The following is an 18,085-nucleotide window of genomic DNA, read 5'->3' on the forward strand; positions in this document are numbered from 1 at the left end:
ATTTTCATCTGCAGAATCTTGCACTGTTATTTCTCTAACACATTTCTCGCAGAAACACTTTTACCACATTATCCTTAGTGCTGAAGTAAACATGATGTCTTTGATGATATTTTTGAAACGGGCAGTCAGCAATCCAAGAAACTTTGTGATATCTCATTATCACAGAATCTTTGGTCTGGAATATTTGTTCTGTCATTTGAGCTGTGATGTTCACGGTCGGACGATTATCCCGGAGATGGAAGGTTCTGGATGTGGGAATCTGATGTCATAATCCCCATCTGCGTCAGCTACGCCCCGGTCCCACAACGCTCCCACAGCCTGACCCACTTAAACGAAGAGAGGAATATGAACTGACGGAATTATACATTACACAATGTCTGATGCAGTTATGCGGATCTAAATCGTGTCTGACAGAGCATTTACTTGGTTTACTTATAAATTCATCTATGAGCTCGTCTCTGTAATATAAAATGTTAATTAAATAAAATTAATATAAACAATGTCTCTTTACAGCACATCTGCACCGGAATAACACATTAGACAATTAGTCACAATACACAGTGCAGATTTTCTCATCATTGGTATAGTGTTATTGCTGTAAAATGATCTTAGATCAGAGATCTCTCATCTGGACCAAAAGTAAACACCAGCAAGCATTTAGTGTGTCTTGCTGTATCATGCATGCGAAGTCATTTTATGCAAAAGACAAGTGCTGAATGTTCTTCTGGGTACCCAGGGGTCCTTGCTTACTAGTGGTTGATTTGGTCTCTGCTTCAGTTGTGTGAAAGTGCTGCGTGATCTTTTGTAGGCTATTACATAAAACAATGTTTGTAATTGTGTGTTTGGGTCCACATTTATGGACTTCCGCTAACGCCGACAGCATTTCTCTTAAATTTTAAGCCTTTTTATGTAAGAAGTCTTAAAACATGGGAGACCTTAAATACACTTGGAAAATAATGGTTTATAAAAAAATAGAACATCAGTTGCAATTAATTTAATGTGAATGTCCGAGGATTAAAGATAATCCTGTAAATTAAGTTTCTTTTTATCTACTAATAATTCAAAGATATTATTTAATTACTTTTTATTCATCAGATGCATTTGGATTTGAGAGGAAACATCTGCAGGAATGGATGTAAATATGGAAAAATACTGCATGCAAGGGGTTGTTAATTTGCTAAAGGAAACCTTGTCATCATTTGGTCATCCTCTTTTCATTGTAAAACTGTACGGCTTTCTACTGCATAATACAGAATGGTGGTATCTGGACCACAGCAGTCTACCCATTGACTTGCATTGGTTTTGTGTCCATACATTAAAAGTGAATGTGTACCGCCATTGTCCGGTTATCAACATTCTTCAAAATATATTCTTTTGAGTTCTGCGGAAAAAAGGAAGTCATACAGGTTTGAAATGACATGGTGAATAAACGGTGACAGAATTTTCATTTTTTAAATTCTGAAAACAGCAGCTGTTTGATTTCTGATCAAAGCATCCCTGCAGCAATTATAGATAAAACCACACAAAGTCTAAACATGTAGGGATTTCCATGCTTTAATAATAAATATACGGATACAAATGATATAAACAAAAATATTGCACATTTCTCAGGCACAAAACAAGTGTTCGCTGTACTGGGGTAGCTGCTGGACAATGTTAGTAAATGGAGCAACATGTAAAAGCTCTAACTCCAAGCAGAGAAATACATTTACAACTAACAAAACTGTGAACACATTTAGGCGTTGGCAGAAGGTACTAGTGACATTTTAACTACAACAAAACAATGGCTAACTGACAGTCAACCCCTGTTTCCGCAGTATAAAAAGCAGGTTACAGCACAGTCAGCAAAGAACAAGACTTTAGCAACATAACCTGATTAGATAATGCAAAATAATTTATGTTACATTACATGTACACAAAAACACAGGCAAGTAATAACAAAAAAAGACAAAACGCGAATCCCTTTACATCCCTTGAAATTCATCCTCTGTGCCGCAACTCTAGGCAAAGATACACTGTGCAATTTAGGAATTTCGTGACTAAAAACAAAAAGACGTGTATGCCTATTATCACAGGTGTACCAAAACACGGCCTCTACATTAAGGTGACTTAAGTGCTCTTTATGATGGACAAGCCATATTTGTGAGTAAGGACCTCTAAGTGTCTGACCCGTGTGAAACATGTCGAAGCGAGTGCAAACCCATAATGCAACAGCCCCGAATCAAAGCTGCGATGTTGTATACGGGAGCCCCTCCAACCAAACCATGTTGCGAGTACAGCCACGCCACCGTTGGAAGTACAGGCGCTGCTACGGCAACCAGATCGACCAGAAAGCTGTTGCTCCAGTGGTTTTTTGCCACTACGGCCATAATAGTGGCGTTTTTGGTCTTCTGGTCAAAATCAAGATCTTCCATGAACTGGGGATTCATTTGAGGCTCGCAAAAACACAGAGCGGAAACACTTGGGTTTTCAGGGGTAAAGATTGTGTTCGGAGCAGTGTTGGTGCATGTGAAGCCAATATCTTTAATTTCATCTTGTGCTTCGGGCATCTCCTCGTTTACGGATACAGGATCTTGTGAAATCTGCAATTTCTGGGATTGTTGGGATGAGGAAGGAATGAGCGGTCCAGAAAGCCCATTCCCCTGAAGCTTCAGCAGCTGGAGAAGGAGGGCTTGGAGATCATGGGTGTAGATAATCTCATCGGTCTGGACACATCTTTCCTCTTTGGAGATGTGCTCCTCTGTGCTTTTGTCTGAGATGCTCTGCTCTAGGGTTGACAGTCCTAGTTGGGGTATGATCTTGATGTCCCTATCCTCACTAGAATCGACAGCGGTGGACGTGAGAACCAGCTCGAGAACCTCTGCCCCGTTGGCCATTTCGTCATTTATCAGGAGCTCACTATCAGCCATCTCCTCCACTGCTTGTTCCTCAACCTGCAGCTCCATTTCTAGTTCGCCTGCGGCGTATCTATCCGGACACTCACAGAGGAAGTCTAGAGTTGGCTCATCTTGCAAGTTACAGCCGCTTTGAGCCAACTCCATGCTGTGAAGCAAAGCCTCCAGTTTCCTGTTTTGGATGTTTATATCAATGAAATACTTCTGGATGCCCTTGTCTTTCTCCATCAAACTGTTCTTCATGGTTTCCACCACTTGGCGAAGCTGCCTGATCTCCTTGCGCGCCTCCTTAAGAGCCAGCTGGGCCTCCACACGGTGACATTCTTCCTCGATCCAGTCTTCTCGCATGCGTCCCAGCTGGGCGTTCAGCTCAACAATCTCAGCCTCTCTGCAATAATAGAAGATAAAAGTCTTTATTTTTGTCAACCATCGATTCGAACACGGAAAGAAGGATACAATCTCACCGGTCACAAACTGTGTGCTCAGAGTCTCGGAGCTTGGATTTGAGGTGGCGAATGGCTACCTCTTTTTGCTGCAGAGGGGTAAGGTACTGCTCCGGGTTGGGCGGCTTGATGCCGTGATTGTCTCCGCAGGAATGATAACGCACAGGAGTGGTTCTTCTGTAAGTAAAGACCGTGTTAAGTTGATGCAGATTTAAAACCTAAATGGGATACTAAAATCAGTATACCCAACAACCTCCCCAGACAAATCAAATTCTGCTTGTTGAAAATAATAAAATAAATGAGATAAACAGCTCTCTTGCAACCTGCTATTTTGCTTTGAAGTCAGTTTTGCTTCCGTGCCAGAGATGCAAAATGGGAGCACAAATAAGGACACTGGAGCGAGCTCAGGCAGGCATTACAGAACACACATTCTGTGCTTAGGTCAAATCTTAGATCAATGAAAAATACGGCTATACGCATTAAAAAAAATAGTTAAAATGGATGTTACATATACCAATATAAAACAGTCAAACAACAAACAAACAACTATACAAAGCATCACAACAAGCTAAATAGAGGCACATAAAATATGAATGCACCCTCACCCTCCCCACAAAAATCTGGCAATGAAAACCACTTTACTCCTCATGTCAACAGATTTGCTCTGTGGGCAAAATGAGAGCAGACCATTTTTTCGAAATCCCCTAAAAGCTTGGCAGAGCCAAACCATAACCAATGTAATCCTTTTTTCTGAGAAGAGGCAGAGGACACAATAACACCTCCCATGTGCATACAGCATGAGCCCGTATTGAATAAATCTGGTCCTGTTCATTTCTGCCCTCTGTTCATACCTCCTGGTGGAGCTGCCACTGCTGTTGGTGACGGAGGGGGGTTTTGGTGGCGTCCGGTAAGGGGCATAGAGCTCTGCATTATATTGGGCGGAGGGGCTTCCTGCTGGCTTAAACACAGGCAGGCTCCTGATGTGGGGCCCGCGACTGTAGGAGAGAAAAACAATTCAAGAAGCAAGTCAAAAATCAATTTAGACCCACACGGGCTATGTTCAGAATTGCACACTGCCATATTTAGTACGTGTACTATTTAGACAAAATGCAATAAAAACACACAAACATAAAAGTAAAAATGACAAAATAAATGTCACTGCAATTGGTTCCATACCTACGAGAAGACACGTTTTTCCCTGTGGAGTTGGAGAGAACCTCATGTGTCTTATAGCTTCCAGCACTACTGGATGAGCTGAAATCGGTCTCGCTGCCTGCAATGCATCAAACGGAGATTAAAATGGCATGTTTCTTCTTGAAGATATCTGGAACTTCAGCAAAACTTCTCAAAGGCATCCATAAAGGCACACCCAAACCCTTAGAGACAGGGAGGACGCCAGCTTCAACACCCAATTGCATAACCAGAAATTAAAGCTGATGAAGCTACATTACACAAGCGTGTCACAGACCACGCACATCAAGACATGTTTACAAAGAACGTCTAATATAAAATAATCAAAAAAAGCGATAAAAAACTTAAAAGGTTGGCGATCGAACACAAAACAAAAGCTAATGTGGGAAAAATATATATTAAAATATACAGACCTGAGAAGCATCTCTGTCCTTTTGACAAAACCATGATACAGTGTGAACTCCTTTCTAAGGTTTCAACTAACTTACTAACTAACTAAGTGACTAACTCTTTAACCACTATAAAACTGTGCAGTTACCAAGGTCAAGTTCAAATGCTGTGAATCCTCCCAACCAATGGTAGGCGTTAACTACTTTTAATTGCACTGATTGGCCATCTGAAACACTACACGCCAGCCAATAAGTGAAGGATAATCAATAACGCGGCACCTGTTATTTTCTGCTTAGTTTGCGTATTTCCTCAAGCTTATAAGACTTTAAAACTCACTCACTAGACTAGAAAACGGACATAATTTGCGTCAAGATAAACAATTACCTGTCATGAACTTGGCATGTCTTTTGGCAGAACTGCACTTGTGTTGTTATCTTTGTAAACAAACGCGTTTCTGAGCCAAAGTGTACGTGCACATTTGCACACGAATAAACTTTCATTTTATGTGCATTATCTTTGGTTGTTTTTGTAAGCAGCCAAAGTATCTTCTTAACCCAATGGTTCGAACAGAATTCATGATTAACTCAAATGATTAACATTAAGACGACATCCGTGAATACTCGTAACCATAGTGGAAGATACAAAAATCCAAGATGGCGGCGCCCGTTACTAATCCATACGCGACTGTCAACACAATACCGCGAAAGGGCTTCAATTTTCATTTTATTTTTACATTTTACAAAACCGAGGAACACATTTCCAGTGGAAAACATACACTGGATTTAAAACCTGTGTGTGATGTGCTGTTAAAAGAACGTCCAGCTAAACCTAAAAACGAATAAGAAATTGACCGTGATCTCAGCTTTGACAAGAAAGATGTCTTCATTTTATTCTTTGTTTTTGTTTCATTTTATTATTTGTTTTTGTTTCTTGTTTTAGATATGGTTAATTACTTTAAGTTACCGAGACTTGACGTCGACCTTATTGAAGTGCGCGTTCACATGATGTGACGTCTCAGAAAATATTTAGGCTACCGAAAATGCATCATTTACTTAAAAACCGAATTGTTTGTGAGTCTAACATTTAGTTATTAGATGACAGTCAATACGAATGGAAGTACAATCAAATACATTTGAACACAACCGTTTAATATGTTAATAACTTTTTGAAATCACCTTTATGCATTATGGAGTTATGTTGTTTGGATTCCCTCTTATGTTTCTGTGCAGGTGCACTCCAGTCGGCCACTACATTCATCCTGACTCTCTTCACTTTGACCTTGAGCTCTCCCAGAGAGGGTGAACCCAGTGGGCTGTTTTCAGAACTCGAGGGGGTCTTGGCTGGAGATGGACACTGGCTGCTTGGGCATCCAGTATCATCTGAGAAGATAAAACCACATGAAACTGTCAACAAGTGACGTAACAACAGTTTAAAGGTTGTATTGGTGTACTTTGTATCTCAGTGTACATACTATTTTTGTAGTAAATGCATTAATGTGCTAATTTCCTATATGTGAGTTGTGTGGGTGATAATTATAGTGAAATATGCAAGACGCAGGTAACATTTCAGATGTTTTGTCTTATTGTCACATTCATTGTATGCATGGTATGACATGTCATGACAGCTAAGGTGGCCCACCTGAGGACAGGCTGTTGGGACTGATGGTTCTTTTAGAGTGCTGTGAGCTAATGTCGAAATCCGTGCGGCTCTCTTCTGACAATAGCATGGTGGAGACAGCCGATTCCTTTACTTTTGGACACAAGGTGTGGAAGACGGGACGGGGGATGCGGCTGCGCATTCTTCCCTTCTCTGATGACTTTACCTGCAGCAAACGTTTAAAAAACGATGACTGCCAATATCTAAAGCCAACGGAGAGACACTGAACTACTGACGTAAGTTATTTAACCTATTTAAGATGATCGTCTGCTGAATTGTGCGTTGGTCCCTAAGGTTATTAAGAGGTGGTGAAGTTAAAAATAACGCTTGATTCATGTGTGCCACATTATTGTGAGAAGACAAAGGATTAAGAAGGCAAGCACCTCAAATGCTTGAAAGGGTCCCATTCTTCTTTATCAGGTAATCTTTCGAGTAAAACTGTAAAGAAAATAATTATTTGAGGTATTAGTGTCATTTAGAAATAAAAACAGTACTAAAAGAAATGCACATTAATAAAAATCCCATTTACTGTGCCGGGCTGAAAGGAAGATTGGCCCTTTTTTTAATTATCAAATGAAAAGGAATAGACAAATAAAAACAAATATCGACTTTAAGAAGGAAGTAATGTGGTTAAATTAATCCGTGTGCAGTCTGGGCTGATGAAATCCCACCCCGCTTGACTGCAACAATGAGACAATTGCACAGCTGCTATGTGTTTTATAATCTCCATAATCTGACCACCCAACCCGAAGAATCAGCTAAAGCTCAACCACCAAATAGTTTGATTGATTCGCGCTTGATTGACGTCATTGTGCAATTTCTTGATTCTAGTGCTACTCTGCGGTCATTGTTGTCAGCATCACTTTAAAGTTGGTTATGTAAGGGTAAGGGGATGCTTTCATGGCGAATGATGCAATCAACCCCTTAAGGTTTGTGTTCGTCTCGTCACTGGGGTCTTGACACTTCTGTTTTTTGTCCAGATGACATGTTTCATTGCAAATCGCAGTTATGCGGCCATTCAGGTATAGAAAACCTGATTCTGGTAGGAGAATGTTTACATTGCTGAATTTTTAATACTGTGCTTTTGAATAGAGGAAATGCCTAGATTGTGTTTGCGTTGGTTTAATGTCTGTAAAATGTTATGTAAAAATGGTAATGCACTGAAACTGTTGAATCTTGACTGTTTGGCTGTCAGAGTGCCCCCTCATGAGAGTTGCTTCTCTTAATGTGAAGAATACAGAGCCTTGGCAACAGAACCTAGCAACATTGCAACAAAGAACCTGTAAAATAGACAGATTGTGGTTGGTGGTATTAGTCTTTCAGTCGTTGATTGATATCTTGTGCCCTGACAAATGCTTTTACCTCTTACAGCCAAATAGAGAATCTCATGACTAGCCAGACAATGTTAAATTGAATCTGATGCATGAATGCCTTAAAGGTATCCCATAAATGCTTTATACAAATGGAACAACTGGCTTAAAGCGATAAAGCAGAAGTATAGTCACTTTGTCAAAGGTTATACGCAGGTTCAGCGATTTAAAACATCTTATGTCATGTTCTGTCCATGCTTCATTATACAGTATGTTGTGGTCTTAGGCTCGCATTTATAAAAATATAAATTGATTAAAAATCCAAGTTTAGGATTATCTTTACGAAAATCTGAAAGGATCACTTTATCATCCATAGATGGTTCAAAGAGATAGTATACCCCAAAATATATAAATACAATTATTCACCCTCTTGTAGTTCAAAACCTGTATATGACTCATAAGATATTTTGATTTGTGTTTTTTTCTACAATGGAAGTCAATAAGGGGCAGTGTTGTTTGGTAATTTCTTCAAAGTTTCCTTTTTGCATGTTTCGTGTGAAATGAAAGTGATACAGGTTTGGAATGACATAAGGGTTAGACATTACATTTTTGGATGAACTATCTCTTTAAGTCGTTTACCCAAGCAGTAGTGATTCATTTAAGCATTGATGACTCACAAAGTTAGTCTAGAAATCAGAAAATATATAAATTGCTAGTGGCTCTAAATGGCTTTATGTTTGCTGTTTGTAGCGTTTCTACATTGTGAGCATGAATAAAAAAGTTAGATAATGTGTTCATTAGTCAGTGACTTTTTTAACACTCAGCACATTTTTACTTGAATTGTTTTAAATGCTATGTTTTCTGCAGGTTTCATCTCCAGTTGATTTAAGAGATAACAAGAAGGTACACTTATTTTAAAGCCATGCATAATATTACATGGTGGTCATAATCTCATACAATTCTAATTTTGTGACCAACAATCTGATGTTTAAATCTATCCCATCTTGTAAATGCAAAACAAATCTAAATTTAAACTCGATTCACAGTTACCTGTTAGATAACCTTCAGCTGCTGGTTAGTGTGACAGATATGTGATCTTTTCAAAGGACGTTGTGTCCCACCTAAACAGCCCTCCAACAAAAAGCATAAATCAAAACAAATCCCAATTTTGATCGAAATGAAACATCTGCTATCCCTACCGATTATAAGAATAACATTAGACTAACATTAAAAAAAAACAATTAATGAAAGCAAGTATTAATAACTATGAGTACTTAACAACACTTTCAATGAACACAATAAAGTTAATATATGTATCGTGTATGTCAGTTAGTCAAAAAAGCCAAAACAAAAGTGTGACGCAGCACGTAAATACACTTGCCTCGTGATGCGGTCTGGACTCCCGTTGGAGTGAAAGGATGCGCAGCTCTGTATCCAGTCCAAACAACAGAATGATCGTTCTCAATCCCCACCCTTGTTTTAATCTGGTGTGGTCGACTCCTACCCCTGTCTGACAGTGATGCCAAATTATTCAACACACATCTCTTGCTGCATCCGTATTAGCGCATGTGCTCAATGAGAAGAGGCGACGGACATCCCTAGCGCGACGTGAATCTGACTAATGTTCCAAGTGTGTTATGTAACGAGCAACAAGGATTTAACCCTTACATGATCGACACAGATTAAACGAGTCCGTTTTATTGATGTGATGGTTTTTATGAAGTACCAGTGTCACTGTTTGCAAAGTCGTTGACATACAGTAGGTTGGGTTGTAGTGTCTTGCACTGTGGTAATGGATCATGGATGAGGTTTCATCTTTAACCTTACAGCTGGCTTGATCTTTTGGCAACCTCATCGTGCTTCGTGTGTCTTCAGCACCACTCGGACAGAAGACTCTGTGAAGTGTTGGCGTCAGCTCTCCATGCGTCAGCTCTCCATGGTGCTGAAGTTTACTCGTCAGACAAGCGTGAAATCAGGGCAATGAGATCGTTCACGTCATGTTTGGTGTGTTGACTCGCACGCACTAATTGTTTACCATTATTAATCAAATGATTGTTATTTTTTTAAACTATTGTTTTAATTATATTTTTTTAATGGCTGTTTACGCTTTTCATGGAAAGTAACATTCATTTTAGAAAAACATAGGAATGAATACAAGGCCTATTCACAAACGCGCCAGAGCCTGTTGAATAAGAAAGCACTTTCTTTTTTTATATTAAATGATCCTCGGGAAATTGGTATTGTGGCGTTTTGCTGGCATCTGCTGGTAGAAAACGAAATGCTCCTTGAGTTTATATTGTCTACTGCTATTTACAGTAACAAAAAGTAAACAATAATAAACCCTCAACAACTTACATGTTTTGGTCGGCAGAATGTGTATTTATTAAAACAAAACATTTGACAGCCTGCACTGCCATTATAAAGAAAAACGGTCTTGTTTTGAAATCCATCTTTCTGTTTAAGTCAATCTCCAGATAACCCTTGCTATTATGTGACTATGTAATTTTTTTTAATATACATTGTTTTCCTATTACCTTTTCGAGAAGACATAATGATTTAACTTATTGGAAACCAAAATGAGAAAACAGGCATTTGCACAGAGGTTTTACACCAGAACATTTCTACAAGAGCTCTAACAAAAGTTTTGTGCAGTAGTCATTTCTGTATTGACACTGTTTTGTGCTGCATTGTACTGCACATAGTTGTATTGTATTGATTTGCGTTGAGATGCATACATCTACCTGATGTGATTTGCTGTTATACTTCAGCCTCTATTATGCATTTGACTTCACTGTTGCTTCTGAAAATCTGAAAATGTTTGGGTTAACATTATGAGTCATGATGTTCATTTAGAAACGGCCTTTTATAGGTTAGCCAGAGTCATTCTCAGATCCAAAGTCCACAGTTCAATATTTATATGAATATGTACCTTTCTCGATATATTCTTCATAGAATTATAGGCTATATGCCACATGAAAGGAAGACTGCACTACTAGATCAAGACTGTAACAACAATTGTTCTGTTAACTATGTTTTCAGATGTCCTTTACATGGTTAAGGTTATAGGATACGTTCACATTTGGATTTTGATAAAGTTCACAAGTGATTTTTAACAAATTCGACGAGATTTATGCTGCAACTTTATCATTCTCTGTGTTGAAGCATTATGCAATATTTAACCACAAGGGGGCAGCGCAGACCAAGATAACGGGGACGTGAGTTCGGCCAATTACATAACTGTTCATAACTTTTTCACATAACCTTATTTTAACCTTGACTCGTATTCGTACTTCTTGTTTTGTAGTTCAACACATGCGGACACACAACTGTCTGTCTGGAAATAAATGTCACAATGTAATTTTGACCAGTTGTTTCGGGCTTAATTAAAATATAAATGGCCATAGAATACAAAGTAATATGTTTTCATAGTTTGTGCTCTCTTCTTTGAAATGTGGCCAGGTGAATCTCGTTTTTAACCTTTTTAAATGACAGCCTTAATTTAATAATCAAACGTTTACTGATGCAATTCTTTGCGAGACAGACTGAAGTGCCCGGTCACTATCATCACTTGTTAGGCAGTGCGATAGGTCTGTGAATATTTTTGTCGACCTGTTAACCTCTGTCAACATGTTAGTCTGCTTGTAAGGTTTGCATCCTGTTGCGTTGCCCGGTGCACAGATAGAACCCCTCCTCCCCTGTCCTTTTCCTATCCGACGGGTGACGGCCTCTTTAAACCAAGCAATTTATTTTTTCTCCACCTTGAGGACATGTAGTTTTTGTTAATATTCCTGAGATCAAACGGTACCTTAATATATGATTCCGTGTAATGCGTAATACACAAAAATATAGACATTTAAAATCATCTATGTAGTATTGGCATAAATAATAATAACAGAAAAAAAATATTTAACTGCACTGCTCATTTTCCTAGCCAACACCAAACACCGATTAAAACTGTGTTGAAAGAATATCAAAATGAATTAAAAAATCTGAATGTTTAAACATTTTACTAATCTCAGAAGGTTTTCAAAGAGTCTGGAGAAGTTCTCCAAGAATACAGGAGCGTCTCTGGAGTGGGCGTGTCTCTAAGTGTGTCTGCATCCTCCGCGCTCTTGAGTTTAGAGCGCACTTCACTGTAGAGTCGCACCACAGATCTCGCGCATTCCGCGCTTGTGAAACAAACCAAAAACCCAGCTTCACTAAGGGACAAGGCTCGGCTTTACTCTTTTCGGACAGTACCACCATGGATGCGTTGCGAGCAGTCGCCTTGTGCACACTTTTTATTTTCCTTTGGAGTTTACCGTGTTGTCAGTCAGCTGCGCTTATATCGTCGAGAAGGAGCAAGGGTGCCAGGAGCGCAGATGATGGACAAAGGTCACACAAGTTTCTTAAAGAGATTTTCGCATCCTCCGTGGGTACAAGCCGTAGGGACGATTTTAAGGACCCAGTCGTGCCCCATGACTACATGATATCGATATACCGGACTTATTCCGCCGCTGAAAAACTTGGACTGAACGCAAGTTTTTTCCGCTCTTCAAAGTCTGCAAATACCATAACGAGTTTTGTAGACAGAGGAAAAGGTTTGTTTTGTTCTTTTTTTTCGTAGTCTGTTTATACGAAGAACATTTCGCCTTGCGCGCATCATTAATACAAACTTCGGAAAAGTGTTCAAATCGACATTTATTTTCTATCTCTTCTTTATTCTTGAATTCTAAAATTTAAAAAAGTTTGTACGGTTTTAATTCATGTGCTTTTAGAATTGATGGGCTGATCTTAAGCCGAATTAATACGTTTGAAAAACGGATGGATAGATTGTTGTTAGAGAAAAAATAGAGTTGTCACGAAAATGGATGCATCATTTTGGAATCAACCCAATTAGGACTAAAGGGATTTATTCATGTGGTGAGGGTTCGGTGCATCACTCGTCCGGTTTGGGCCACGGTTTAATGGTCATCTCGACCTCATATTTTGGGCAGTATAAAGTTATATTAGTTTTACATTGACCCCAAGGTAACACGCCAATAAAACACTAATTGGTGCGTTTTCTAAATGAAGGTTATAAATCATCCCTTTAACATCCTCGCTCGCGTGCAAGCAGTCGGAGCGGAGGAGAAACTTAGAGGAAATAAGGGACTCTAGTTTGTGCTGAAAGGATTTTTTTATTATGTTCATTTTTTTTTCAGTAGATAGACATTTAAACCATTTCATTTTTTCTTATATTTGAATTTCCTCTTGCTTTTTCCTCTTTCCTGTTTTTTTGGGCTGCACATTATTTGGGTTTACTTTTTGAACTGGAAGACCAACGAATGCAAGCATGCAAAATAAAACAAATATGTAAAAAGAATATAACAAAAATGGGTGAACGGTTGAAACTTTTGTCTGTTAAATAACACTTTGCAGATAAAAGCACTCACCAAAAGAAGAAAAGCGCACACTGGTATGATGAAAATCTTCACTTTCTTTGCTGATTTTGATTTGATGTGTCATTGGCTGTGACCCTTCCCTGGACCCTCTGAGGGTCTTGCTTTGCATCAGACCGCTGATTGGACTATTTGAACTCGGTGATCTAATTGAGTGTTCATGTCATAACATATCAAACACTGTCTGTTCTCCCGTAATGAACTAGTTTAGCCAGTGGCACATCCCCAAAGGAGAGGAGCAAAAACTGAAGAGGGCTTCCATGCTCACCTCTCTGTGCGTGGCCGTCTGTTTAGAAATTTTGCTATTCTTAAGTTATAGTAAATATGGATGCTTCGTCGCCTGGTGATTTCTTGGTCGAACCTTTTTCCAGATCCTAAATTAATTAATGTTTCTTGCCTCGTGCTTTACCATCAATACTCTTTTTAACATGTTATAAAATAAAATGCATCTTAATGAAAAAGCGGCGACATTCCCCAACTTTTTCAGTTGCGTGGCTGCTCTAAACTTCTCTTGGCTGTATGTGCCATGCGCGTCATACGCTGTGAAATGTCATCAAGAATCATTTCCACTCAAGCGCCGTTCAATTATGATAAGGCGGTAATCTTTTGGTGTAACAGGAAAGAATTTCCTCCAAACAGATAAGACATTTCCCCAAATTTTAGATCGTTATGGTTGCAAGATCAGACAAGAACAAACGGAATGTATGAAAATTACTTTTGGCACTTGAAGTAACTCATTAAAACGCAGATGGTGCTTGCTGGCCCTGGTAGCCGCACCAAGTCTCCATCCCTATTTTTTCTGTCCGTCTCTTTTCGACCAAAAATCTAAAAACTTGAAAAGAATGTGCATGAAATAAAATGGAGCATCATCTGAAGAATTGTGCGGCTGTAGTGATTTATACATTTATTTTAGGGCAATTCGCTTGTGTTATCCGTTTAGGCCGCTTTATAAACTCTTGCTGCTTGCAATTGTGCTTGAAATAAATTATATGCGGAATAATGGCGTTTGAACCGGGGATGTTGTTGTTGGCAGAAGGGATGAAATATAAGAGGGCTGTTTTTTAACGGGGTGGGAGGAAATTTAGAACTGTTAATTATTTGGTGACCTTGTATTCGATTTGTTTGAGGTCTTATAAAAACCCTAATGTGGACCATACGTGTAAAGAATCTAAAATAAACACAAGGTTTCAATCGACATGAATTATTTGACAATTAAATTTACGCTTCGAAAAAAGAGGAAATCTAAATATAATCTGGCTGACGTTTAAAGGTTATTCTGGGGTTATTTTAGGGTTGTTAAATTCTAGTTGTTTATTTTAAATATTAAAGTAACAACAGATTGGATTTATAAAATTCCTAATAAATATTATAACTACCATGCCATTTTGCATTTTTAAACGAATGACTCCACGGAACAAACGAATTAAAAGCCTTTTACGCAAAATTATGCACGTATTTGTCTTGCGTTTTGTTTGGGTTAAATTTATCTGTGCCCAAGGCGTTGCTGGAGCGATAATGGTTTTAACAGTTTATCACAATTTCTTAAACAAGCCCTCTTAAATTCAGATGAATGATTCTCGTTTGGTCCTTCGGAGAGATAAAAGGCGGTGATAACGTGCGACTAGGCCTCTGGATTCCTGAAGGGAAAAGAATGCATTAATTGTGCATTGTTCAACACGTACAGTGTGTTGCTTTGTGTCTGGCGCACTGTTTTTCTACTCTTTCTCGTTCTCTCTCCCTCACTGGGCTACCAGATCCCTTTTTTGCGTTATCACCCGCACATGTTTATGGCAAAATATTTCACAGAGCAGATTATGAAAATTTATGACAAAACAAAAACGTACAACCTTAAGGTTTTCATTACATAGACTGTTACCAGCATGTACTCCTGTACAGTTTGTCATCGAATTTATGTGACTTCTTGTCCAAAAAGAGTGAAAAGAGGCCAGTTTTACCTGGACTTATGATGAGAATGTGATCCACATCTCCTCTGAACACTGTCCACTTTAAGTGAATCTGACTGCAATTATTTCTTTTTATCTTGCAGACGATCTCATGCTCTCTCCTTTGCGAAGACAAACGTATCTGTTTGATGTCTCAACTCTCTCAGACAAAGAAGAGCTGGTCGGGGCAGAATTAAGGATATTTCGAAAAGCGCCTGGGGATTTCCTACCGTCCCAGTCAGGCGTCTACAACCTTCATTTACTCTCATGTCGATCAGAGAGGCCGCTGGCTTCCACATCCCTTGATCTCCAGGATTCTCGAAAAGGAGAATGGGAGGTTCTGGACGTCTGGGCGATTTTCAAGAACAGGCATCATTCAGCCCAAGGGACTCAACTTTGTCTCCAGCTCAAGGTAACGCACGGCAAATCTGACGCGGAAGTCGACTTAAAGCAACTGGGCTTCCACCGGCACGGTCGGACGCAGCAAGAAAAGGCGATACTGGTGGTTTACACGCGATCTAGGAAGAGGGAGAACTTGTTCAATGAGATGAAAGAGAAGATCAAGTCTCGGGGAGAGGAGGAGGAGGACGAGAGCGCGCTGCAGTTTAAATCGAGGCGCAGACGGAGAACGGCGCTCAGTAATCGCCACGGGAAAAGACATGGCAAAAAGTCCAAATCGAGATGTAGCAAAAAAGCGTTGCACGTCAATTTCAAAGAGCTGGGCTGGGACGACTGGATCATCGCTCCCCTAGATTACGAAGCGTACCACTGCGAAGGCGTGTGCGATTTCCCCTTGAGGTCGCACCTGGAGCCGACCAACCACGCCATCATCCAAACGCTCATGAACTCCATGGACCCCAACAGTACGCCACCGAGCTGTTGCGTTGCCACAAAACTCAGCCCCATCAGTATACTGTACATAGACTCGGGAAACAACGTCGTATATAAACAGTACGAGGACATGGTGGTAGAACAGTGTGGCTGTAGGTAGCGAATCACACACAATCACACACAAAAACAACAACGTTTGGCACCACGGCTTGAACACTTGAAAAGAGGCGAAGTGAACTCGAACCTGTCCAGAACGAAAAGACGCATAAGAGCCGCTTAATTTTTGCGCACTCTTAAGGGATTCTATCTCCAAAAAAAAACAATATTTTCTCAGTGTAACAAAGACTCTTTCGTTTACACATTATGAGTTTCTTTTTTTAATTACGTGTTAAAACCATTTCCAAAAACTGAGACGTTTTTAAGAAATATTATTTTAATAAATCGTCTCTCAGAAGAAACAGGCAGAGAAGAAAAGCCAGATTTAGTGCGTAACCGTCTGGACAGGATTCACTGGGGATTAGGTTACACCATTATCTGTGTTGACTCAGAAGAATGGTTAGACGGGCACCTGTTCAAACGAGAAGGCTCGCTTACTCATCTATTATATGGTGTGTAGTTATATGGATAAGATGTGTTAAACGGATAATGATATATGGGCAAAACGCGGTGCCACTCGCCTCTGCATTCGCCAATGTCATAGAAACACTTTATCACGACCGCAGGATATCATTTGCGCAAAGGTGAATGGAACCAACACTAAATGGCATGGAAAGCAATATCGCAGATGTGTTTCTCCATCCTCACACAAGGAGAAAGATCTTCGCTTTCGAGGAGGAGGATTTCGGACAATAAACTTTGTTTTCAAGTGCCTGGAAATGTGGTTGTAAGTCACGAAGTCTAGAAAACCACAAATGATTTTTTACTCTCACGTGGAATCGACGAACAAAGAATCTCACTTGAGATGACAAAAAAATGTTTTTTCATCAACGTTTGCATATTTACAAAATGCACTTCCACAACAGCAAACTGTTCAAGTAATCTGGAAGGAGCGTTTTTTTCACGACCTATAGACTTACAAGGAAAAAAGAGACTCGCGCGAGATTATATTTAAATGCACATTAGCTTTGAATGCACTGTTGTTCATTTTTTTTCTGAGCTGTAAATAATTGTAAAGTAAAACCTAAAAGTGCAACGTATGAAGAAATGAGAAAACATTTCTTTGTTAATGTACATTTATAAATGCACTCAAATCGCTATAATTTCTATTCTATAATTATTTTATTATTTGTGATGTACAGAGTTTCATGATAATCGTGTATTTCTTACGCTGATAAAACAAAATTAATTTAAAATGTATTCATTATTGCTGAGGGTGGAAATACCATTATCGATGTCTACCTCATAATTGCATAGAATCCGAGTTCTGAGGTGCATTCAATTAGAGTTTAAGGTTTTTCCAATTATATATACACACACATATATATATATATATATATATATATATTTATATGTGTGTGTGTGTGTATATATATATATATAAATATTACAGACAGTATATCAATGGATAATAATCCACACTATTACTGTACAAATAAAAGAAATAAATTTACTCTTCGTGTGGTGGCATAAGTTTTCCTGTAAATGCTTTTTTTTATCAAAGCAAATGAGGTGTATCAAAAGCACATTGTTTAACAAAAACTTTGTATATATCAATGCTAAATTTACATGTTGAAAATCAGGTTTCTTCTAATTTGGTACAAATGTTGTTTTATCTTCAAAACTTAATTTAACAATTTAGGTAATTGTTAGAGAGGTTTGCATCCTTGTGTTTTCAAATAAGTTTAGCTAAGGTGTCATGCAGAGTTAAAAATTAAATTTATCCTGTGAAAAGTCTAACAAGTATATTCTTGGTTTACACTTAGCAGGTCCTTTTCATGTGTCTTTTGTTTCCATTGTGCTGACAGATCCTCTTCGGAGATAATCCAGCTCCTCACCTGATCGGTTTCA

General features: G+C 38.9%; 2 protein-coding genes across 8 annotated transcripts; one reads left to right on the forward strand and one right to left on the reverse strand.

The window, feature by feature from the left end:
* Window positions 1-1,538: 1,538 nt before the first annotated feature.
* sybu (syntabulin (syntaxin-interacting)) lies at window positions 1,539-9,517 on the reverse strand. 7 transcript variants are annotated; one of them, XM_056762758.1, is made up of 9 exons: window positions 9,266-9,517; window positions 8,935-9,005; window positions 6,958-7,012; window positions 6,557-6,740; window positions 6,094-6,297; window positions 4,514-4,610; window positions 4,189-4,332; window positions 3,359-3,514; window positions 1,539-3,282 (listed from the first exon to the last, which is right to left on the reverse strand). In XM_056762758.1, exons 3-9 carry the CDS (start codon window positions 6,979-6,981, stop codon window positions 2,157-2,159), a joined length of 1,935 nt encoding a protein of 644 aa, XP_056618736.1. In that variant the 5' UTR covers window positions 6,982-7,012; window positions 8,935-9,005; window positions 9,266-9,517; the 3' UTR covers window positions 1,539-2,156. The 7 variants fall into 7 exon arrangements, with proteins under 7 accessions (XP_056618736.1, XP_056618737.1, XP_056618738.1 ...); XM_056762759.1 differs by lacking the exon at window positions 8,935-9,005; XM_056762760.1 differs by lacking the exon at window positions 9,266-9,517 and having other exon boundaries at window positions 6,825-7,012; window positions 8,935-9,007.
* A 2,513-nt stretch (window positions 9,518-12,030) lies between these two features.
* On the forward strand, window positions 12,031-17,544 carry gdf6a (growth differentiation factor 6a). Its single transcript, XM_056762766.1, has 2 exons — window positions 12,031-12,464; window positions 15,352-17,544. Exons 1-2 carry the CDS (start codon window positions 12,128-12,130, stop codon window positions 16,236-16,238), a joined length of 1,224 nt encoding a protein of 407 aa, XP_056618744.1. The 5' UTR covers window positions 12,031-12,127; the 3' UTR covers window positions 16,239-17,544.
* The last annotated feature ends 541 nt before the right edge of the window (window positions 17,545-18,085 follow it).

Source organism: Triplophysa dalaica, chromosome 12, assembly GCF_015846415.1.
Source record: "Triplophysa dalaica isolate WHDGS20190420 chromosome 12, ASM1584641v1, whole genome shotgun sequence".
Lineage (NCBI taxonomy): Eukaryota > Metazoa > Chordata > Actinopteri > Cypriniformes > Nemacheilidae > Triplophysa > Triplophysa dalaica.

What these genes read in the sequence shown, in the direction of transcription:
- sybu (XM_056762759.1), bottom strand. Translation starts at nt 6,981, where the DNA reads ATGGGACCCTTTCAAGCATTTGAG. An exon ending in GACCCTTTCAAGCATTTGAG is followed by an intron (nt 6,741 to 6,957) that starts GTGCTTGCCTTC and finishes CGTTTGCTGCAG; the next exon opens with GTAAAGTCATCAGAGAAGGG. An exon ending in TAACTCCATAATGCATAAAG is followed by an intron (nt 4,611 to 6,093) that starts GTGATTTCAAAA and finishes GATGCATTGCAG; the next exon opens with GCAGCGAGACCGATTTCAGC.
- gdf6a (XM_056762766.1), top strand. Translation starts at nt 12,128, where the DNA reads ATGGATGCGTTGCGAGCAGTCGCCTTGTGCACACTTTTTATTTTCCTT. An exon ending in TTTTGTAGACAGAGGAAAAG is followed by an intron (nt 12,465 to 15,351) that starts GTTTGTTTTGTT and finishes TTTATCTTGCAG; the next exon opens with ACGATCTCATGCTCTCTCCT.